This window comes from Physeter macrocephalus, chromosome 4 (genome assembly GCF_002837175.3).
Source record: "Physeter macrocephalus isolate SW-GA chromosome 4, ASM283717v5, whole genome shotgun sequence".
NCBI lineage: Eukaryota > Metazoa > Chordata > Mammalia > Artiodactyla > Physeteridae > Physeter > Physeter macrocephalus.
In genome coordinates, this window is record NC_041217.1 from 62,436,617 (window position 1) to 62,461,087 (window position 24,471).

Here is a 24,471-nt window from a genome sequence, read left to right on the forward strand (position 1 = left end):
CAGTTTTCTAAATTTTTCCAAATAATTGCAGCTATCAGATATGTAAGTTATAGATAAATGAGGGGTTACTTTTAATTTTTTCCTTCAGTTATCAAATACTGATTTTTCCTGCTGTGGTCAAGTTACTGTACTAAAAATTAAGGGACAAACCTGAGTTTGTATCCCTGTTCTGAGAGTCCTTGGGAGAGTTAGTTAATCCTAAAATTGAAATACTATTACTCAGATGGCAGTTGCGAGACTGGAGGAGATAGATAATGTATATATATTATACACCAAGTGAGCATTTAACAAGTGTTAGTTCTTCTGTCGTGCTCAGCTCTTTTTCCTTCTCTCTTAAGACCAGACTTGATCCCTCTTCTTAAAGTAGGCAGGGAGGAAACCTGTATTTTTTGAGACTGAAATATGGACCAGGCTTTGTACTAGGCACTTCAATTCTTTTAGTCCTTACATCAGCCTTGTAGGATAGATGATGATATTATGTCCGTTTTACAGATGAAGAATCAGTAACTCAGGGAAATCAAAGAACTACCCCAAACTCAAACATAATAAATGACTGAGCTGGGATTCAAGATCTGTCTTGCTTGCAAATCTGTGCTCTTTCCACAGCTCCAGTATTCTTTTCAGTCTTCATGCAGCTACTTCAGGGGCCTCCTCTGTTTGTGGGCTGTTGACTCTGCCTCCTTACTCCCTTTTACCCTAGGAAATCTGCTTTTATTTAGACATACAAAGCTTGCTCACAAATTTTTAATAACGTTTTGTTGCTTAAAATAAAAAACTTGGACTCCACTGTACTATATCATGACATCTCAAGGAACATATAACCTAGTAGAAATTATAAATTTATAAAAACACTCATAATAAAAGGCAGTACGTGATGAGTGTCAAGACTGAGGTGCAAATCAGGTTTTGTTGGGTGTTTATTGGGGATGTGTGGTGTGGGAACAGGTAGGAATGGCGAAGCTGTTGGAGATGGTGGCATTTGAGATTCATGCTAAAGGAAGGGTGAACTGGGAGGGAGTCGGCAGGAATAGAGAGCAAAGGTGAGAGAGCACATGCTAGGGGAAAAGGAGAGGCAGGCAGTGAAGCTGGAAATAATTATTCAATTCTTTTGCATACAAGATGGTGTCTTTTTAGATAGTGAAATAAAAACCCAGGTTTTGGATCTATGATGCAGCATTACCATAAATGAAAATAGTTAATCTCAGTATAGTGGTGTTTTACTTTAAAAAGTATGGTGTCTGTGATAATAATTTGGGGGGGGGGGAATGCAAGTATGTAAGGTGATTAAGATGTATCCACTGTTTCAATATGGGGAGTAATTATTGCATATCCTATTGTTTCTTTTAGTGTGTAAAATTAACAATCTTCCTGTTTTAGAGAAACAAGGAAAAGTACCAGGAGGTTACCTGAGGGGAAAAAATATAATATGCCTGATTTAAGCACACTAGTTGTTCTACCATATTTATGTAAAGGAAAGATTACTTTATATATTTGCATTTTAAGCCCTCTGGTGTATTTTTTCTCTTAATATTAAGGAGGGAAGTCATAATGCTCTGTGCATCATCCCCTTATGCTTCACTCCTTGTAAACTGTCAGCACTCGCAGTTTTAAATCTTGGAAATGGTGTTGAGGCCAAGGTTTTCAAACTCAGAATAGTAAATCAATCAATCAGTCTTTGTATTTAACAAATCTTGGCAACACCTACCCTTTAATGTTGTCCAGGATGTTATTATTTATAGTTCTATTTTGGGAAGGGAACTCAGTCACTCATTGGACTTCATTATTATAAAGAAAGGTCTTGTTTGAATAGATGTTTATTAGTTGGCACAATTCTCTTGGCTTTCCTGGTGCAGTTTGGTTTCATGAATAAAGCTGCTTATTATAATAGACACATAGCTCATGAAGGGATCCATTTTTCTGGCTTTATCAACTATCCCAAAAGATAGCCACATGATTTTTTTGACAGCTAAATATTTTCTCTAAACAAAATAAAATTCAAATATAAATATAATATATAACGTAGAAGAGTTTCTCAGTCAAATTTAATATAGTGGTTTTTATTTTCATTTTTGATGTAGGAAAAATTTCATTCAATGAGATTTTGGATTGTAAATTGAATTATTCTTCTAAAAAAATTACATTAATATTCCTAGTTAGAGTATACCTAAATTAGTAAGTGCACCAGTTTTTGCTGTTTTTCCACCAGAAACTAATTTAATATTTTAACTTTTTTTTTTTTTTTTTTTTTTTTGGGATCTTCCCGGACTCTGGGGTACGAACCCGTGTCCCTTGCATCGGCAGGCGGACTCTCAACCACTGCGCCACCAGGGAAGCCCTGTTTTCCATTTTTATCTAGTCTGTTGACAACACGTTTTAAAACAGTACTGTTTTCCTATTAACCTGGCAAGCACTTTGAATTATTTCAGTGGTAGAATGGATTTGCCAACCATACTATCCTGAACACTTGTGAATGAGTTTCATATGTTGTCTAAAGTAGAACAGAGCTGGCGGCTAGCCCATTGGAAAACTGAACCTATGACCTTTGCTTCTTTAAGTTCTCTATGATAATCAGCTGAGTAGTAAGCCACAAAAGTTGGGTAAATCAATCTCATTGGCATATTTTGGAATGTTACTTTTGACTGAGCTGTGCAAGGTGATGAGTACACAGATTCTTAGGAAAAAACAGAATTATTGGGTAGGAGCATGTAAAATAGTGATGTGACTAATAATGAAATACATTATTTAACATTTCTTAATGCATTTATATCGTGCTCCACTTAACCCGTTTTTCATTTTGGAAACAAATGCAGCAACAACAAGAAGAACGGCTAAAATGTGTGTTCATTTAAGCTACCTTGGTCTAGTACCTTGTGATACTGCTATTCAGTTAAGAACTTTTTAAAAATATTAAATATGGAAGCTAATACTTAGCTTTGGTGTATCCATTCACTAGACTGTGTTATGTTACTTTTGTTTCTTTAACAATTTGTTTCAGGTGGAGTTTATCCAGAAATTTTCCCCAAAAGAAGCAGAAAATCTGCTTCTGTGGCAATATATTTCCTTTCAGGCATTACCTGCTGAGCTTAGGACACAAACTGCACTTGAGGTCAGCAGATCAGGCACTGCACAGTGCAGGAAGTGGCTAAGCAGCAGTCGCACGTTGGGAGAACTTGAGGCTCTGGTAAGACAATTTTGATGGCCTTGATTCATTCAGTAGCTGTTTATTAAGCTCAGTTACTGGGGATGTATTGTTAAAAAGACAGACAGTTTGTGCCCTCAGGTTAGAATCTAGCAAGAGGTTCAGATTTCTACATTGTAAAAGTCTTTGAGAAGTACTATTATCTTGATTGATGTAAATGTTAGGGGGGGGAGAGTGTCTGTAGCTCAAGACACATTGGAACAACATGAAACACATTATGAAATACTTTATTTGTAGTATTTTTGCTGACATATCTCTGGATAAGGCAGACATGATTCTTCTATTTGATGTACAACCCTCATTTTATGCAAACCTCTTCAGAGCTTTTATGTATCTTTCTATTTAGAATGCTCCCTCTTAAAATAATGGAATAAAAAAGAAATTCATCTGTAAGTAAAGAAAAATACAATTTAAAAAACTGAATATAGTACATGTAGATTTGCTCATTCTTTGATTCATTCATTCATATTTTGAATGCCCATATGTGCCAAGCTCTGTTTTAGGCACTGGAGATATAAATATATCAGGGAACAAAACAAACAAACAGAACAAACAAAAATTCCTGCTCTCATGGACTTACATTCTAGCTTAGGTGTGGACAGAGAAGTAATAAATATATATATTCATAATATATATATTATATATCAGCTTGTGATAAGTAGAGAAGAATCAAGCAAGGATGAAGACAGGGCATTCAAGGGGATGAGGACCTATTCGCAGTTTTAAATTATGAGTTCAGGGTTTTCTCAGGACTTATGTTTCTATACTGAGTGTAAGTGTTCTGATACTCTGTTACATAACGGTACTTGACCATAATCATCAAGATAATTTAAAACATTTACATACATTGAAAGGAAATATAAATTTTTATGTGCCTTTATTTTGGGAAAACTATTAAATACCTAGTTAGGAGTAGGTGAACTTGTTCAGGTTTTGCAGTTATTGTGCACAGATTTCTAGAGTAAAGACAAAAAGTCTTTTGTATTAGATAAAATAAAAGCACCTATTTTCTAAAATTCAGCAGATCTTTGCTCTATGACCAAAACTTTATTTAGTTCAGCAGGTCATTTAACATGCTTATGTGTAAAAGGAAATAAGTAAATCATAAATTAAAAGCTGTGTGGTAATTACATAAAATTAAGTGTGGTTATTGACGTATAACGGATGAAAGACAGGTTACTGATTGTTAGCACGCCCAAACCAACCCGATTCCTGGCCAGTCAGGGAGAGATGTGATATATAGATAAGAGCAAAACCAGGGGAAATTGTCTTTAGTTTCAAATTCTAGATAGTGTACTTAAGTACTATATTTGTTTATTGAATGCAGTGTTGCTGAAAAATTTTAAAGGTTATAAAACAGCAGCAATAATAATCTGGTAACTTTAAAAGACTGCTAAGTATATAATGTAACAAAATAAAACTTTTAGTTGATGAAGATTATAAATTAGCTTGACTGTACTGGCCATTTGTATCAAACCTATTTATTAAAATATGATGCTGTTTCCATTTTGTTAAATTTTCAACCTAAAAGGAAAAAAAGTTACTTTATTTAGAAAAATGAAGCAAATGTTTCTGTGTATAAGGAAAATTAGTTTTAGCAAAATATACATGTATTAAAGAAATCCCTGAAGAGATGGTTTTGGGTCTTAGAAATATAATTCTACATGGGTTTTTATGAAGAGTTGCAAGTAACTCAAAACCTCCAGGTAATTGGGTTCCAGCTTCTTTAGACTGGTATCTAAACTCGGGTCCTTTCCCTGTCTCTCCCCTTTAGAACACAGTGCTCTCTGCTTTGCTTGCTGTATGTAATTCTGCTAGTGAAGCTCTGGATATGGGACAGCAAACTGCAGTTAAGGAAGTTGGGAGTCAGCTTTGGGCTCTTTTAAACATTAAACTGGTAAGGAAAGCAACTAATCATTTCTCTGAAGAACAAATAAAATATTGAAAAAAGAATAATACTGAAATTTCCCTGTAGAGTAAAATGTATGTAATTTCTTTAGGTTCTTGGTAGAACTTGCGATTAGAACTTAAAATACCTACTTGTACTCTTTCGGTCAGTTCTATTTAAGAGTGTGATAGAATTATATTAGTAAAACTAGAACCTACTGAAGTGAAAGTGATGTTCTAGCTAACTATTTTCAAGACTAGTTGGATCCTATTTTTTTTAAAAAATCTCTTCTATTGTTTTCTTCTCTCTTTGGTTGGTATAGCTTGTTTGTTATTCCAGGGTCTTTTATAAAATCTTTTGGGCAATGGAGAGTGATGTGGCTTACAGGTGGAAGGGGCAAGTAAATGGATGTGGCTAATTTGTATTACTCTTTTCCAGAAAAGCCAGAAAGCCAGGTGATGATCAGGCTAGAATTAGATTTATGTATGTTCCACGGATCACTGTAGTTTAGAAATCATATTTAGTTAAATATCTAAATATGACATTTAAGTTAAAATAAATGTGTGACCTCTGGTTGTCCCGGTCAGTGGAAGCTGAAGGCAACATTCACACTTGGGAAATAATAGAAATGGTTTTGCAGATGATGTTTTATCATTAAAGTTTATGTATAAGGTCAGATTTCACTACTGCAGCATTTTGACTTCAATGAGTACTTCCCTCTGATCCTTACAAATCATTCAATAAATATTCACTGAGGACCTCTCCTGGTGATATAGCTTACAATATCATGATAGAAACAACAATTATGGAGAGGAGAAATGGAAGACTAAGGAATAAGCAAGCTTTTTCAGTGACAGATAAAAGTAATCAGATCCCCATCTGAGTTAAATCTTGGTTTGAAACATGGCTCTGCGTTTTCCTAGCTCTGTGATCTACAGCAAATTATTTAACCTTTCTGCCCCTTTTTCTTATTAAAGTGAGGGTAATAATACCTATCTCACAGTTCTAAGAAATAAGTGAGGTAATAAAGTGCTTAGCATTATCACCTGGTATATAATAAATGCAAAGGTTGCTATTCTCATGTAATTGAAAATTTTCACCAAAATTATTTTGTGCTTCTTATTTAAGGTAACAGGTCAACCTTATGTTCAGCAGACACTCTGCCTTTTACTTCCACTGCTGGGATTTTTCATTCAAACTCTAGATCCTCAGCTGGTAAGTCAGGTAAGAACAGTGAGCAAGTTATCTGTTCTTCTCTATCTCCTTGATGCTGAGTAGTCAGAACTTTTTCATTGTTGCTGTTAAGTGCTCAGGAAAAATCCCTGAGGTTTAGGAGTCATAGTTTACGGGTGAACCCTGCGTTCATAGCATTTTCAAAGGCATGCCAGCAGCTGTGGGAGTGTGGACTATAACCACCATGGACTTAAGGATAATCCTCATTATTTCTTTGAATAAATAAAATGACTAAGGAGGAGCACTACCGAATTTTCTCTCTGGCCCCCAGCTTGCATGGCAGAACAGGGGTCACTGGGGGAATCCATGTGGTGTTGCCTCAGGTATGCCTCGCTTTTGGAGGTTCTAAGCCGATGGAGAGAGGGAAAAATGGAGAAGGCCTTCATCTTATCACCTGAAGTGATTTGAGGCTTTGGAATGAGTCCATACTGGACAGACTTGATCCCCAAATTCAAGAGTGGCTTAAGCTTACAGTCACTTAAGAAACAAAAACTGTCCCTAGGTAAAGCTAACCTTTCCTATTTAGGAGGATGATAGAAGAAGTAATATCCTGTCACAGCATATTGCAGAGTGAGACTGGCAACACTTCGTTTTTAGTAGCTCTGGTTTCTGGTTGTGCACATGAAGAACTTAGCATTAACAAATATTTACTAATTAGGTATATTTTAAATTACCGTTATGTGTAATTACAGAGAATGAGAATATAGTAAAATAATTGACTCAAATTATGTTGATTCTGAAGATTCTAATATTTTTTTGAAAAGTTAAATAGTGCCCGTTTTGATGTAAATAATTTTGCCTACCTTTAAAAACTCCAAATAACATTTTAAAATTTCAACATAAGTAAACTGTTATCTAGATATTGCCTCCTTTATAGAATAGCTCAGTATTCCTTTAAACCAAGGGTTGGCAAACTATGGCCTCCTGGCTAGATTCTGCCCTCCTGTTTTCAGCACAAGTGCTAAGGATGATTCTTACATTTTTAAAGGTTAAAAAAAAATTGTGTGTGTGTGTATGTATATATATATGTAACAGGGAACGTGCTGCCTGCAAAGCCTAAAATATTTACCATCTGGCCCTTTACAGAAAGTTGGCCAACCCATGTTTTAAATAATGAACTTCTCTCTCTAGAATTTAAAATACAAAATAGTTTTTGAAGATTTAAAAGAAGAGCACTGGTATATCATTTTTCAGAAACATATGGATTTTTCATTTTTTTACAGTGGTTGGTAGGTCTGATGTAATGATTGACTCAGTCATTTTGTTTTATTCAAATTCCACCTGTGAAGTGTAGGCTCTGTGGAATGTTCGACTGTCCTGGGTTTGGTTTTGTTTCCCCTCCTACATACCCATCAAAATCTTAGTCATGTCTCTAAAAAGCATTTGTTTTCATTTATAACTGTTCTTTGGTCTTTGTGCCTTTAGGTAATAACTTTGCAGACCTCACTACTCAAATCAGAGCCTCCTGACCATGTTCGTTTGGCAGTTCTTGATTTTCTGTCTTCCCTGGGAAAACTTTTTATACCTCAAGCCATCCAGGTAATACTCTCTTAATTCTTTTGTTCCCATGTTAACAAAATCTCTAAGAATTACTGATGTATTTTCAGGCTTTAATTTCTGAAATTCTGTGGATTGTTGACAAAGAAAACTGGGGAAAAAATACATTTTGTGAAGAGAGGGTAACTGTCAAAATAGAACTCATTTACTTTTAGAAAAATATATGTTGACATACAAATAATTTATAGGGTTGGCTGTGGTGTGAGATTTATTCTAGTCGGGCTGTAGCACACAAAGTTCTTGAGGAAGGAAAACAGATTTGTCTTCTAGGGAATGGTGTATAATGAGGAAATGGGGTGATTTATAAAAGTTATTCTCTTGATTTTATATCCATGAAAGGCAGCCTGTTTGTTTTTTAAGACGATATTTTTGAAAATGTCGCAAAGTATATATAGAGTTGACAAATGGATATTTATTTATAAAACTGTAAAGGCCTGGCAATACACTTCTACTGAACTTTAAGACATGCTTCACAGCAAAAGGAGGTCTTCCTCCTAAATTGAGTTTTTTCTTCCTTATTACTGTCTGTGGTCAAAACAACAGTTCTAGACAGTTGATCTTTTTTTCCCACCTCCACGGGAGACATTATACTATAAAGAGTTCAGTGATGAGAACTTTTTACGTTGACGTGAGCAAAAACATGATGGACGGACATTATCTCAGTACATGTTGATTAAAACCTTTGAAACCAAAAACTGAACTGGTTAGTTTCTAAAGGGCTCTCTTGTTCACAGGTAAACAATACCATACCTTGTTTTCATCACGTAAGGTGTCTCATGAGATAAGTGTGTACTCACCAGCTTCTTTTCAACTCTCTGGACAAAAGTATTCAAAGATACTTGCATTTGAGCTATCTTCTTTTTAGCATAAAACAAATGTATTCTAAAATGCTGCTTCATTAGTGCATAACTACTGACCCTAATGGGCCCAGAACCTATGGAACAAATGTTTTATTAGCATACATTACCTTACATATTCCCAGGAGTGAAGTTAAGGTGTGAAGAAATTTTGGGGATTCATCAGCATATGAGAGGCATTTGAAGCCACATGATGAAATTGATTCATTTATTCATTCAAGAAAAAACTGAGTTCTTGCTATGTGTCAGGCACTATTTTAATCACTGGGGGTTCAGTAATGAATGAAACTAATAAATACTGACTCTCAGCCTGTTGTGAGGCAACAGACTAATAAAGTGGGGATATATATGTAGTGTACTAAATAAATGGTGAGTGCTACGGAGAGAAATAAAGCAGGGAAGGGGAAGAAAGAATGTCTATGTCGGGGGGTGGGGGCAGAGTCTTAAATCGAACTTCGCCACTGGAGTCCTCACCACGGTGACATGTGGGTAAAACCTGAAGCTGAGGGAGCAAGCCAAGCAGGTATCTGGGGAAAGCATTTCCAGAGCAGGGGAGATAGTAAGTGGAAGTCCCCGAGATGGGAGCACGCCTGATAGGAGAGCTAACGCAGAGGCAGTGGGGCTTTGCAGGCTGTTGTGAGGACTTTGGTTTTTACTCTGAGGGAAACGGTAAGCTACTGAAAGGATTTGAGCAAAAGAGTGACATGATTTAACATGTTTTAACGTGTGTTCACTGGGACAGAATTATGGAAATGTGACAACGTTAGAATAATCAGTGTACTCTGCTGAGGTTTTCCTCTATTTAATAAGGTTTGGTTTTCTTTTTAGGACAAAATTCTGCCCCACCTATCTTCTGTTTTTGCCTTACTGCTAGCTGACAGGAATTGGCTCCTAGAACAACATTCCTTGGAGGCGTTTACTCAGTTTGCTGAGGTAATTAGAAGGCCAGTCTATCACAGTGACCTCTAAAATAATTTAGTATCTCAGATATTCCGAAACAGTCCAAAAACATTTATTGAGCTGCTTTTGTATCTCAGTCATAAAATTTTCTGCTGGAGGATGTATTACTAGTCATCTACTTAACAGGACCTAAAAATGAGGCCCAGAGAAGTGAGGTGACTTTCCTAAGGTCCTATGAGCGTAACAATCAGAACAGGCATTCAGACCAAGTGTACTAACTCAGACACTATTTTGGGGTCGAATGAGAATACATTTCGTCTCCACCTATCAATCACAGGGGCTAGAGTTTGATGAACCACAGACCTGTTAGCTTGGTTCTGTAGAGAAGGCGACCCTGCCCTTGGGTTACTTTTACCCACTGTAGTGCAGTGTGCCTGCGGTCGTAAGGGGGCCCAGAGATGCTGGGATGACTGGGCAGAAGTCATTACAGCTTACAGCTCCACACTTGTGCAGAATATTGTATTAATTATCCTAAGGCACCCTGAAATAACTATGAGCTTATTATCTTTTGAGTATTTTCTTTTAAAATGCATTTTTAATTAAGGTAGCTCTTAAAACTCATGTACTTGTCTTTGCAAGTTGTTGAAATATATTGAAATTAGTTTTGTCAAATCTTTTAATAGGGAACAAATCATGAAGAGATAGTTCCACAATGTCTCAGTTCTGAAGAAACAAAGAAGAAAGTTGTATCTTTTCTGGAGAAGGTATTTTATTTATATAGAATCAAAATAGTAGTGGCACATATTTTGTTCTTTATCATCATGTTACTTTTTTTTTTTTTCAAATTATAACCAAGTTGAATATCTTTGTTAGCGCCAGTTTTTCACACTGCTTAACACAGTGGTGACCCACATTATTATTAAGCAGTTGGGACCTCATTACAAGTCAGAAGTAAAACACTTTGGAGTCACTCTGCCTGTAGTTTGGGATACTGTTGCGTTGATCATTCAGGCAGTGAGATGAAGAATGAGGGTCCCTCACCCGTTACTCATCATAATTAGATTCACATGTAGAATCGTAGGCCTGAGAGGATCATGTTCACTACTGTGATTTAGTCATGGCTTCTCCCAATAGTGACCAAACTGTTGAATCATATGGCTCCCATATTTGTGCATGCTTTGAAACTTATATGGAGATAGTGGTAGGATGTAAGTTAAAGGTTAATTGAAGCACTCATAGAACAGTTAAACCACAAATTTAGAATGCTAGAAGTGAATTATGCTTAAGTACTTGATTTTTTAATATAATCTCATTATTGAACTGGGCTGTGTCTCTTATTATTTTTATATATGCATATATTACATATAAGCTAGATGGTAAGTAAGTGTGTAACGACTTCTCACCCTATTCAGTAAAGGCTAGCAGACTATCATTTTTCTGTAGGGAAGGAGAACACTATAGAATAATTTTACCCAAATTACACTGAGGATACATTTACAGATGACTCCAGCTTACTTCCAAAATTTGCTTAGTTCACAGGCTAAGCCAGAACAGTTTAACATCCGGCACTTAAACACGCAGGCCTTTTCACCTTCTGAATATCACACCATTTTAATATTGAGTGGATTATGCTAATGTTGATGTTTGCTTGGTTTTTCATGGTCTCTGGCAGACGGGGTTTGTAGATGAAACTGCAGCTGCCAGAGTGGAACGTGTCAGACAGGAAAAAGGTACTTTCTGGGAGCCCTTTGCTAAAGTTACTGTAGAAGAAGCAAAGAAGTCATCTTTACAGGTATGGACTGCTTTTCAGTGTCGATCAAGCTTTAATAAGAAATTCTGCCTTATTACTTACTGATAAAAGTAAAACAGAAACTAGCATGGTTCTTGGCCTGATACTGAATATCAAAATAAATAGATCTAGACATGTAAAATTGTTTTATGGTAGCTACTCTTAAAAATCACATTTCTGGGGCTTCCCTGGTGGTGCAGTGGTTGAGAGTCCACCTGCCGATGCAGGGGACCACGGGTTCGTGCCCCGGTCCGGGAAGATCCCACATGCCGCGGAGCGGCTGGGCCCGTGAGCCATGGCCGCTGAGCCTGTGCTCCGCAACGGGAGAGGCCACAACAGTGAGAGGCCTGCGTACCGCAAAAAAAAAAAAAAAAAAAAAGAAATCACATTTCTTCTTCCTGAAAGGTTATCAACACATAGAACAGAGGAGGGACTACAAAAAAAGTTTTAAACATCATACAAAATATACTCTTTTAACATAACTGTCCATTATTTGTAGTAACCTTTGGGAAAGTTATGTCTTCATTCCAGTGACACTACAAACGCAGTAGTTTCTGAACCACAGAAGAAAACCAATTAACTTACCTTCCAAAATGTTTACTCTGATCCTTTGCGTCATTCATCAAATCAGCCTAAGAGTTTTTGGCACTGTCTAGAAATCACATCTACCTATTAAAAGGCAGAAATCTGATACCTCTAAGGATATTCAAAATTGTTTTGAGCAGTAATAGTATATTTGGAATGGTAATCCATAATGGTAAATTTAAGTTACAGTTCTCATTAAAAAAAAAAACTAACTTGTTTTTAAGACGTTAACTTTTATGCCTTACATCTGTAAAGTTAAATATATCAGTAGTATAAATAAGCCCTCAAGAATTTATATGTTATGACCTTCCTTAGGAAGACAGGGATTATAAAAACTGTCCTGGCCCCAGTCCTTCCTCCCCCCCTTCCTGGTGCGGTGATGTTAGAAACCCTGACAGTTTACTGAACTGGCTACCGAAAGCATCATTATAAACTCAGCATTAAAAAGAAAAACAGCAGGCCTTTAGAAAATTCATATTTGGGGCTTTTTTGTAAGGACAGATTATATGGCTAAAGAATACTCACTGGAAGTTAGTTACTGGACAAGGCAGCACTTCTTAGTTTCCTTCAACCTTGAGCATTAATGGTAGTAGCAGCCTGAATCCCTGTGACAAACCAAAAATGCCTTCACATCTCTCTCCAGACGCTTGCAGGGGGAGGGTGCCCTCCTGCCCCTGTGAACCAATAACTAGAATAAAATTTTCATATAAAACTTTACAGGTTTAGAATTTGTCCTTATAAGCTTTACTCTAGTCCAAAAGTAAAGTTCTTTATTTTTACCATTTTGGAATGGGTATCATGGCACTACTTGTTTTTCTCATTTGCCAGCCTTCTGCAAAAAGAGCCCGTCACGAGCTCCCCTTGGAAGAAGAGTACAGGTCAGCACTGCAAGCAGCAACAGCGGCCTTGGAGGCAATCGAGTTATTACTCCAAAAGTCTCCTCCTCCAGACTGGCTTCTGACGAAAATGGAGACACTCCAAGAAAGGATTGATAAGCTAAAACATCATGTATTCTGGGGTGAAAACTGAATGAACTGGACCATATTATCACTAGGTAGAGTTGGATGATTTTTTTTCTCATCCTACAGTGCATTTCACCTACACATGAAAATATTGATGTAATTATATGTCTGTACATTTTCTAACACATACAACTTTTCTAAAGTTGAATCTAGTTAAAATAGTCTTTATTGGACATTTAGAGAACAGGATGGTGGGGATATGTCTCATGAAGAGCTTTGGTACAAGGTAATAATATAGGAACAGTCGGTAACTCACTCAGATAGTACATCTGTAAACAAATAAGCTGCCTAAGGAAACCTTAGCAATTTAAAATCATTTATATACTTTTTATAGCTAAAAATTTTTTTCAGCAAGTTGATTTCATAATAGAGCTTACTCTTCAGACAAAGAAATAGCACAAAATTAAGCTAATCAGGTTGAGTTTTTGTATTTATTTTCTTTACTTCCAGAATTGTTCTGGAAAAAAGCAGTAAGGTCACCCTTTCCACAAGCCACTTGCTTTTCACAGAAACTGGCCTCAGTCAGACACACAGCCTCTTCCTCTGAGAAGGGCTGTGAACCTCTACACCGCCCAGGGCCCCCCGCCAGCACGCCAGGTCTCACACTTCTGTTGGCACGACTGGAAAAAGAGCTCCTGGTATGAGAAAAACAGGATGCTTTTGGGTTTTCTTGTCTGCAGAGCCTGCTTTTGAGGTATTATTAGTTTGGTTTTTTTAAAAAGGAATCCATTTTCCTAAAGATTAACTCACACCCATTGTCACCAGTTATTGTCTTCCCAGTTCAGATCGCCGTCTTCTCCCCAGCCTGCAGACTCTCCCTGCAACAAGAGAAAAGCAAGCCAAGGGCAACCTGCTGAAACAAATCATGTTCAGATTTGAAAGATCGGGAATTTAAAAGGGGTTCGCAACACGTGTCTTTTGATGCCAGAATACATTTCCTTGTACTAAGTAAAATAATTTACTGTAACAGGAAGCTGAAAAGTAGAATTACTTTGGTTCCAGAATTACAAAAACCACAGTATTGGGAAATAACTTTCCAGGGACCATATAAGCCAATAAAATCAGCTTGATGACACCACATTCTTGGTTTAATCCCTTTTCCAGACAAAAAAGATTATTATTGTAATAAGTGGCCCATTTATTAGCCCAAGCACTGCTACATTTTTCTAGGGAACGAAAGATGCCATTTATAGGAACTGATTTATTCATTTTATGCTTGATCATGTTATCCAATTGTGGACATCAATCTTTTCTCTCACTGGGAAAACAGCATGTTTGTTATCAATGGGACAGTGCAGCTGCTTACCTATGAGGGAAACGAACTAGTAGCACAATTTAATAATCCTCACCTCAGTAATTTCTGCTGCAGCAAATTTTGAGGAAAAGTGCATCACTGATGAGACATTATCCTTGTTGGGAGCTACTGTTTCTGTCCTCAGTTCAGGTAAAATAAGAATAGCAGCTGAAGGCTTAATTTCTGGGATCATATCAGCAAACCAATCCAACTCTGGGTCTTTTACTGGCTTCTTTTTCACCTGAATGGTAAACTCCTCTCCTAAACCAAGTTCTGATGGAACTTTAAGGCGCCTTTCTTGTGACAACACTTTTGGTGGCTTGGTTTGGTCTGGGTCATCCCTGCTTCGTGTAAGACTGGTCTTTTGTGGTAGGCTTGATTTCAAAGGCTTGGCCTCTTCAGTGAGTGGACGCAAAGTAGGAGTGGCCTTTTGCTCCCCTGAGGTAACAGGTCTTGCAGCCGTGATTCCACCTCCTGGGTTTATTTCAGTATCTAAGCTGCTGGGCTCAAAGTCATCCCAAGCCGCCTCGTCTGCATTCAAGTTCGTGAGTGGGGACCTGGCAGCAGCATGGGGATCTGCAGGACAAACCTCGATGCCGACAGGTTTGTTCTCAGGCTCCTCAGGCTCGCTCCAGTCAGGCCACTCCTCAGACTTTTTAGAACTCCATGGGAACTTTTCACCGTCTCCTGAGGTAATTTTCACATCTGAGATTCCGTTGATGGGAAATTTAATAGGCTGAGAAAACTGATCGCCTGTGGGGGATAAGTACAAGAATTATTCTCATAAGATGTTGGTTTTAAGAACAAGCAATATATTTAGGAGAAAGTTAACACTACAGAAACGTATAGCTCCAATTCCTTGGAAATATCCATGTACACTGAAGTATGAGATATCCCAGCAGAACATAACAAAGATGTGATGTAAGTTAAATACTTAAATTGTAATTTCATGGAAGCATCCCAAGCAACAACTAACTGGAGCATCTAATCCTTTACTAAATATTCAGACATACTGTTTATTGGCATAACTGTCTATAAACAAAGATAAAAATGTTCTAAGCCAGGCAGTGTTACCCTTGAGATGTTAATTACGTACACCCTGAAAAAGTGTTGTGTGCTCAGATAAGTTTGCCTCGCCCAACATATACTCATTTTAAACAGATTTTCTTAAGTGTAGTCAAGTCACTGAAGTCTTGTGCAGTGTGGTCTGATTCTGTGCTCAATTCCCCAAACTTAATTAACCACAGAACTCCTCTTTCATAGCACACCTATTAACATCTTCCAGAACTATCATTCTTTGATACAATTTGGAAAAAGTCCCAAAGTAAAGTATCTGGTGCAAAAAAGAATTCAAGCAACGTCTTCACCAGTTATGAAGAAAAGACAGGTATATACCCTATAGTCCAGGGAAAAAAGACAGACCCAAGCTGACTACATAATTACAAATAATAAGAAAAATCAGTCTCAATATTCCCAAAGTGCCCTTAAGGTTCAGAATTTAAACTTATTACTCAGGAAAACATTCACCCAAGCAGTGGACAGCTATATAAATTGAATGAATCTACCTGTCTGTAAAAGAGTACTGTAGTAATCTCGCTGTATGTGCTTCTTGCTGGTGATGGGCATGTTGCCAGAAAAACATTTAGGGAATATGCTAGAGGAGGGGTTCTTCAAGACGGGCGAGATCTGACTGCGCTGGCTGCAGACGACGTGCGTGGGAGAATCTGAAGATAAATAAAAACTCCAAAAAAATGAAAGGGGTAGTAAATTGCTTCTTTTCCTATCACATGTTAGGTGAGCAATGGTTAAGGGAAAAGGGTATATTTAACACAGATAAAAGATAAGTTGCAGAAAGAGGGCACCTCCAAATATTTGAAGAAACATAGCTACTAAGGAAGGGACTGCCTGTCCTAGAGGCATTTAAGAACAGGCTGTGTCCACATGGTGGTAATGGCACAGAAAGGTTTCAAGCATAGGTGAGCAGTTGAGGCAGACAAAACAAAACCTTTAGGATACCTAGTTATAAAAGTTAACAGCCTTTAAAAACATCTTAATGGTTATTTAAAATCATACTTGATTCTACTTACTTTCCTTTTAAGAATAAAGAGTACAAACACATCAGTGAATGTACTTAATGCCACAAGACTGTACACTTAAAATGTTTAAAATGGTAAACTTTGTTAAGGACATTTAATGCCCAACTGGGAAAAAGAAAATGTTTTAAGAAAATGTTGTCTTTAACAGCTTATCAGAAAGTTCATCCTCAAGAGTGGGTATTGCTCAAAAGGATTCTAGCAAAATTTCTGGCTGAATACTTCCTCTGCCTTAGAAAAGTGAGGGTGAGGGGGATGGCCTGGGCTAACTCATCACAGGCCGCAGCTCCCCTCCTCAGCGCAGTCTGACCTCTACAAGCCTTCCACCCTCTTATTTCTGCCACTCTCCTCCCTGCTGAAGTCCTACTAATTTTTCTTACAAAATGTCCCCTTCTCTAAATTGTCCTCCCTGACTCTTGTTCATGCAGACTTATTTCCCTTAGGTATACTTTTCACCAACCTCCATATTAGCCCTTATTCTTAAGTCTGACCATGCAGGTAAACTGTAAAAGAACAGAAGGAAAAAGATAAAGTCTAAGAGTACCTCTTTTACACACGCCCCTTCCCCAGCAGTCCCCCATGTCCTGTAGAAGAAGGGCCTCTCTTTTCTATAAACTTGGAATGTACGCTGCCACCAGGGCTCCCAGCCATCTTGGATGAAAAGCCTAACGTGGCAAGTCATTGGGATTAGACTCATAAATTATCAGGAAAATCTATTTTAGTAAAAACTTATCTGCTGTTGCTGCTTTTGGTGCCTTTTCAGCTTCCTATTCAGATTACAGAGTAATCCAGGTAGATAGTATATAAAACGTCTAGAACCAGAAAACTCCATCCAATAAATAAAAAAGATGTTCGGAGTGGGGACTTTTGCTAATTCAACATGTAAAGCTGCCCCCAGAGACTGACCCCTAAGCCTTATCTCAAAATTATACATACCCTCTCCTCCTGCCAGAAATTCCTCTGGGATGAAATATAAATAAATCTTTCATCTGCTCTTTGTGCGCTCTGCTAAAAGAAAAACTGGTAACAACAGACCTCACTCAGTTTGGTATGGACATTTCATGGCTGAAGAGGAGGCGACAGCTTCTCCATCGCCCTCTTTAAGCTCCCTGGAGCCACACTGACACTGATTCAATAGCACCAAGGAAGAACTGAACTCTCTTCAAAACGTCAGGAAGTCAGTGTTGCTTTAAAAATTCTCTTGGCATCAAAATTAGAGAACAGTCTATCTGACAGTTCTTTTCTAATAATAACTGTTTCCATGCTATCTACTCACTATGAGAACCGGATTAGAGATCCAGAGCTTCATAACACGTCATCATCCTTCAGAGTTATACAAAGGAGCAAAGAAGCAATGACACTGTTGATAAAAAATTCTTATTCTTGACTTTCATAGCCTACAAAGATCAGAAATTACTGCTACTTCCATGTAACATCCAATGGGAACATACCAGAAATAAGGATTTTTTTTCTCTTGATTTCTTGAAGTACCTAAAAATCAAGAGCTTGTCACCTAAGAGGCCATCAAAATCAAAAGAACTTAAACATCTAGTGTTGTTAAGAGCTGCTACAACCTTTTTGGAAACTGACACTATCTATTAAAATTTTAAATATTCAATATATTCTCTGAGTCAGTAAGAAATCCAGAAATGAGTGCAAGAGCCATCAATAGGGAAATCACTGAATGAATTATATTCAATGAAATATTAGGCAGCTGTCAAAAAAAACAAAATAAAACAAAACAGAACTATTAGGCAGTTATGTACGGACCTGGAGACAGGTCCCTGATAAGCTGCTAAGTGAAAAAAATCAAGCTGTAGAATTGTGCATAATATTTTTTTTCTTTTTTTTTAAAATCCTATGTGTGTGTGTAAACATACATTTGTGTCTTTGTAGGCTTAGAAAAAAGGATGAAAGAATTCCCACTAAGCCATTAAAACTGGTTACCTTAGATGCCCCAGAAGGAGCTGGGGGAGGGAAATTATTAACTTTCTCCTTATGTATCATTTGAATACAATCTATCTGCATTACCTGTATAATGTTTAAAATCTAATAAATTAAAACAACAACACACTAGGCCGTTTAATCATTCTTACCTTCTGGGGAAAGGTCCATAGTTTTAGTAAAACTTGGGGCAGTGCATTTGAAGACCTTGGTTCTTTCTCCTCCCACAACCACCTCTGGTCCAAGTAGAGAGACCAACACTGCCAGGCTGTGAAGAGTAATTGCCACAATGGAATCGCTGGTATCACGCAGGCCCAGTAATACCTAGGAGTGAATTGGGTAATAAGTGTACGCAGCCATATTGCCTGTCTCTTTCTCCCCCAGTAAACAAGTCGTTGGGCTGCAATCAGATTGTGCTTGCTCAAGTGAACTTCATTTCTTAGATACGTGTTCTACGTCAGTAGCTCACAACCTATCTGTGGTCAAGGACCAATATTTTCCGCTCCCAATCCATCACAGCCTGATACTTTTTCAAATATAAAACAAAAATGAAATTAAGTAGATAAATACATTAGAAATATATTAGGGATAAGATTACTCTGTTAAATTACTATAAAAGGTTTTAGATTTTTTCATGATGCCTGTTGACTCTTGCCTCCAAACCAAGGCCACAGAGTCCTCCCAAGAGCTCAGCGCTTTTAAGCGTACAGCACCGAGTATTCCCAGGTGGTTTTCCATCCAGGTACTAACCAGGCCTGACCCTGCTTAGCATCTGAGATCAGATGAGACGGATGCATTCAGGGTGGGAAGGCTGTAGACAATTCCCCCAACCAAATTCTTGGCGAATCTGAATACTCCAACTGAAAGACAGAGTCGCTGAATGGATTAAAAAACCAAGACTCATCTATATGATGTCATAAGAGACTCACTTCAGGTGTAAGTACATACATAGACTGGCAGTGAAGGAATGGAAAAAGATTCTCCATGCAAATGAAAACCAAAAGGCGGCTGAGGTAAGTTATACTTGTATCAGACAAAACTGACTTTAAAACAAAGACGGTAATAAGAAACAAAGCAGGCATTACATAATGGTAAAGGAGTCAAATCCAACATTTATAACATTTACAAATATTTATTCACTAAACATAGGAGCACCTAAATATACAAAGCAAATATTAACAGACCCTAAAGGAAGAAACAGAGCAATACAGTAATAGTAGGGGACTTTAATATCCCATTTGCATCAATGGATAGATCATCCAGACAGAAAGTCAGTAAGAAAACACTGGCCTTGAATGACACATTAGATTAGATGGACTTAACAGATATACAAAGAACATTTCATCCCAAAGCAACAGAACACACATTCTTCTCAAGTGCACACAGAACATTCTCCAGGACAGATCATATGTTAGGTGACAAAACAAGACATGATAAATTTAAGAAGACTGAAATCATATCAAGCATCTTTTCTGACAGTAAAAAAACTAGAAATCAATTACAAGAAGAAAACTGGAAAATTCAAATATGTAGAGGTTAAACAGTATGCCACTGAACAACCAATGATTCAAAGGAGAAATCAAAAAATACCTTGGAACAAATGAAAATGGAAATAAAACATACCAAAATCTATGGGACGCAGCCAAAAGCAGTTCTAAGAAGGAAGTTCATAGTGATAAGTGCCTGCCTGAAGAAACAAGAAAAATCCCAAATAAATGACTAATTCTATACCTCAAGAAACTAGAAAAAGACGAACAAAGGAAGCTCATGGTTAGCAGAAGGAAGTATCACAGCAGAAATAAATGAAATAGAGACTAAAAAGACAATAGAAAAAAAATTCAATGAAACTAAGAGCTAGTTTATTCAAAAGATAAAATTGACAAACCTTTAGCGAGATTCACCGAGAGGACTCAAATAAAATCAAAAATGAAAGAGGAGACGCTACAACTGATACCACACAAAGGACCACAAGAGATTACTATGAACAATTATATGCCAACAAATTTGACAAACCAGAAGAAATGGATAAACTCCTAGAAACATACAACCTATCAAGACTGAATCATAAAGAAATAGAAAATCTGAACAGACAGGTCAAGTAAGGAGATTGAATCAGTAACCAAAAACCTACCAACAAACAAAAGTCCAGACACAGATGGCTTCACTGGTGAAGTCTATCAAACATTCAAAGAATTAATACCAATCCTTCTCAAATCCTTCGAAAAAACAGAAGAGGAGGGAACTCATTTTAAAAGGCCAGCATTACCCTGACACCAAAACCAGAGAAGGACACCACAAGAAAAGAAAATTACAGGCCAATATCCCTGATGAATATAGACGCCAAAATACTCAACAGAATTAGAAAACAAATTCAACATTAAAAGGATCATATACATATACATTATCATGATCAAGTGGGATTTATTCCAGTGATGCCAGGATGGTTGAACATCCGCAAATTAATCAATATAATACACCACATTAACGAAATGAAGGATAAAAATCGTATGATCATCTCAATAAATGCAGAAAAAGCATCTGACAAAATTCAACATCCATTCATAATAAAAACTCTCAACAAACTGGGTATAGAGGAAACATACTTCAACATAGTAAAGGCCATATATGACAAGTCCACAGCTAACATTATATTGAAAAGCTGAAAGCCTTCTCTCTGAGATTAGGAACAAGCCAAGGATGCCCGCTCTTGCCAACACAGTATTGGAAGTCCTAGCCACAGCAATTAGGCAAGAAAAAAAAAAGATATTTAAATCAGAAAGAAGTAAAATGGTCACTTTTTGCAAATGACATAATACTATATGTAGAAAACCTTAAAGACTCCAACAAACAACTTTTAGAACTAATAATGATTTCAGTAAAGTCAGAGAATATACAATATACAGAAATCTGTACCATTTCTATACACTAATAATGGACTGTCAGAAAGAGAAAGAAAACAATCCCATTTACAGTTGCATCAAAGAATAAAACACTTAGAAATAAATTTAACCAAGGAAGTGAAAGACCTGTACACTAAAAACTATAGGACACTGATGAAAGAAACTGAAGAAGACATAAATAAATGGAAAGATATTCTGTGCTCATGGATTGGAAGAATTAGTACTGTTAATAAACTGCCCATACTACCCTAGGCAATCTACAGATCCAATGCAAGCCCAATCAAAATTCCAATGGCATTTTTCACAGAAATAGAACAAACAATCCTAAAATTTGTATGAAACCACAAAAGACTCTGCAGAGCCAAAGCAATCTTCAGAAAGAAGAACAAAGCTGGAAGCATCACACACCCTGATTTCAAACCATATTACAAAGCTATAGTAATCAAAACAGTATAGAACTGGCATAAAACAGTCACACAGGTCAATGGAACAAAATAGAGAGCCCAGAAATAAATGTATACATATATGGTCAATTAATTTATGACAAAAAGAGCCAAGAACATACAATGCGGAAAGGATAGTCTATTCAATAAACAGTGTTGGGAAAACTGGACAGTTACATGCAAAAGAATGAAACTGGACCACTATCTTATACCACATACAAAAATTAACTCAAAATGGGTTAATGACTTAAATGTAAGACCTGAAACCATAAAGCCCCTAGAAAAAAACATGGGCAGCAAGTTCTGTGACACCAGTCTCAGTGATGAGTTTTTGGATCTGACACCAAAAGCAAAGGTTACAAAAGCAAAAAACAATGAAGTGGGACTACATCAAACTAAAAACCTTCTGCACAGCAAAGGAAACCATCAACAAAGTAAAAAGGTAATCTACTGAATGGGAGAAAGTATTTGCAAATTGTACATCTGATAAGAGGTTAATATCCAAAATATACCAAAAAACTCATACAACTCAAAAGCAAAAACAGTTTGATTAAAAATTAGGTTGGGGCTTCCCTGGTGGCGCAGTGGTTGGGAGTCCGCCTGCCGATGCAGGGGACACGGGTTCGTGCCCCGGTCCGGGAGGATCCCACGTGCCACAGAGCGGCTGGGCCCATGGGCCATGGCCGCTGAGCCTGTGCGTCCGGAGCCTGTGCTCTGCAACGGGGCGGGGGGGGCCAGAGCAGTGAGAGGCCCGCGTACCGCAGAAAAAAAAAAAATAGGTTGAAGATATGAATAGACATTTTTCCAAAGACAACAGAAAGACGGTCACCAGGTACGTGAAAAGATGCTCAACATCATTAAACAACAGGAAAATGCAAATCAAAACCACAGTGAGATATCACCACACACCTGTTAGAATGGCTATTATCAAAAAAGACAAGAAACAACAGGTGATGGTGAGGATGTGGAGAAAAAGGAACCTTTGTGTGCTGTTGGTGGGAATTTATATTGGTGTAGCCACTATGGAAAACAGTACAGAGGTTCCTCAAAAAATTAAAAATAGATCTACCATACCATCCAGTGATTCTACTTCCGGGTATTTCTTTGAAGAGAAAACTACTAACTCAAAAAGATATATGCACTCCCATGTTCACTGCAGCATTATTTACAATAGCCATGATATGAAAATAATTTAAGTGTCTACTAATGGATAAAGAAAATGTAGTACACACACAGGAAACCTATTCAGCCATAAAAAAAAGAATAAAATCTTGCCATTTGCAACAACATGGATCAACCTGGAGGGCATTATGCTATTATGCTAAGGAAAGTAAGTCAGACAGAGAAAGACGAATACTCATATGTGTGTGTGGTGGTGGGGCAGAGGACAAACAGAAAAATGAGCTCACAGATACAGAGAACAGATTAGTGGTTGCCAGAGGTGGAAGTGAGGAGGTAGGGAGGAAATGAAATGGTTGAAGAGGGTCAAAAGGTACATACTTCCTGTTATAAAATAAAAAAGTCATGGAGATATAATGTACAGCATGGTGACTATAGTTGATAATACTGTATTGCATATTTCAAAGTTGCTAACAGAGTAATTCTTAAAAGTCATCACAAGAAAAAGATTTTGTAACTCTGTATGGTAACACATGGTAACTGGGCTTATTGTGGTGATCATTTGCAATATATATACATATACACACATATCAAGTCATTCTCCTGTATACCTGAAACGAATATATCAATAATGTACCTCAATTTTTTAAAAAAAGTTTTAAATGTTAATTTTCCATATCTGTACTCACCTCATTGCAGAACCATAACAAACAGTTCATGGACTGGCAATATTCTGCAGAGCTCACTTAGAAACACTCATCTAGGTCACTAAGAGCTATGTTACCAGTCCTTGGCCTCTTCTCAGTTTTATACACCCATAAGGATAGGACCTTGAAACCTTCTTTATATCTGATGCATATAACACCTGCCCAAAACTGAGCCAATTATGATCTCTTTCCCGGTAACAAAAACTGGAATTTAGAGAAACTGGTTATCTCTGAGGTTTGCTTAAAATGAGGACAGTGAACTTAGAAGCTATGGGTCAACCATGTTTGTCCATGTGTACACCAAATAATTAAAGCTGGTCTTCAAAAGTCAAAAGAGAAAGGAACGGAATGAAGACCATATGGCTGAGTCCCAGCTGCACTTGATTTCCATGTAAGGCAGAATGACATCCTTTGATTAAAGTCTCTCTTTTTTTTTTTTGCTTTAGCTTGTTTAAGTGGGTTTCAGTTACCTGCAGCCAGAAGAAACTTGACTGAGACATTCACATGGAGCTGTCAGGAGAGATTTTGCTCTGAATTGGCAAACACATATATAAGGAAGATGGCAGGAAAAGCAAGTGTACCAGCCAGACACAAGGCTATCAGGAGTCCTGGGCTCTGGTCCTCACTCTGCCAGGGGTTCTCAATATGACTCGGCCAATTAATCACTTCATTATTCTGGTCCAGTTTCCTCATATATCCAAGATGAAGGTTTCCAACAGGACTCAATAAAATAACTAACAGGTCCAATGCTAACAAACCAGGCACTTTCTCGAAACAAAGCTGTACAAGTAAACTAAATCATGGTTAAAATTCTATCAACTGAATATGGTAATCATAAAATAAGAAACCACCAAAGCCAAAAACCCAAGAGTCATCCTCAAAACTCTCCCATCTAGTAAGAAACTGAGTCTTATCCCTTCTACCCTTAATCACTGCCGCCA

General features: G+C 37.3%; 2 protein-coding genes across 12 annotated transcripts in view; one reads left to right on the plus strand and one right to left on the minus strand.

Annotated features, from left to right (window-relative positions):
- FIRRM (FIGNL1 interacting regulator of recombination and mitosis) overlaps positions 1-13,074 on the plus strand; it is a 46,449-nt gene extending 33,375 nt beyond the window's left edge. The window contains exons 17-24 of the mRNA XM_007102036.4: positions 2,996-3,181; positions 4,974-5,096; positions 6,216-6,311; positions 7,746-7,859; positions 9,563-9,667; positions 10,318-10,398; positions 11,307-11,426; positions 12,837-13,074. Of these exons, the coding sequence (XP_007102098.2) occupies positions 2,996-3,181; positions 4,974-5,096; positions 6,216-6,311; positions 7,746-7,859; positions 9,563-9,667; positions 10,318-10,398; positions 11,307-11,426; positions 12,837-13,037 (1,026 nt within the window). The 3' untranslated portion in view covers positions 13,038-13,074. The remainder of the gene's footprint in view (positions 1-2,995; positions 3,182-4,973; positions 5,097-6,215; positions 6,312-7,745; positions 7,860-9,562; positions 9,668-10,317; positions 10,399-11,306; positions 11,427-12,836) is intronic.
- A 104-nt stretch (positions 13,075-13,178) lies between these two features.
- SCYL3 (SCY1 like pseudokinase 3) overlaps positions 13,179-24,471 on the minus strand; it is a 39,816-nt gene continuing 28,523 nt past the window's right edge. For 7 of the 11 annotated variants that reach the window (XM_028488701.2, XM_028488699.2, XM_028488697.2 and 4 more), the window contains 5 exons: positions 18,514-18,685; positions 17,869-17,908; positions 15,890-16,065; positions 14,380-15,077; positions 13,179-13,848 (listed from right to left, as the gene is read on the minus strand). In XM_028488701.2, the coding sequence (XP_028344502.1) occupies positions 13,789-13,848; positions 14,380-15,077; positions 15,890-16,065; positions 17,869-17,908; positions 18,514-18,685 (1,146 nt within the window). In that variant the 3' untranslated portion in view covers positions 13,179-13,788. The remainder of the gene's footprint in view (positions 13,849-14,379; positions 15,078-15,889; positions 16,066-17,868; positions 17,909-18,513; positions 18,686-24,471) is intronic. The other 4 variants (XM_007102037.4, XM_007102040.4, XM_007102042.4 and 1 more) reach the window with 2 other exon arrangements.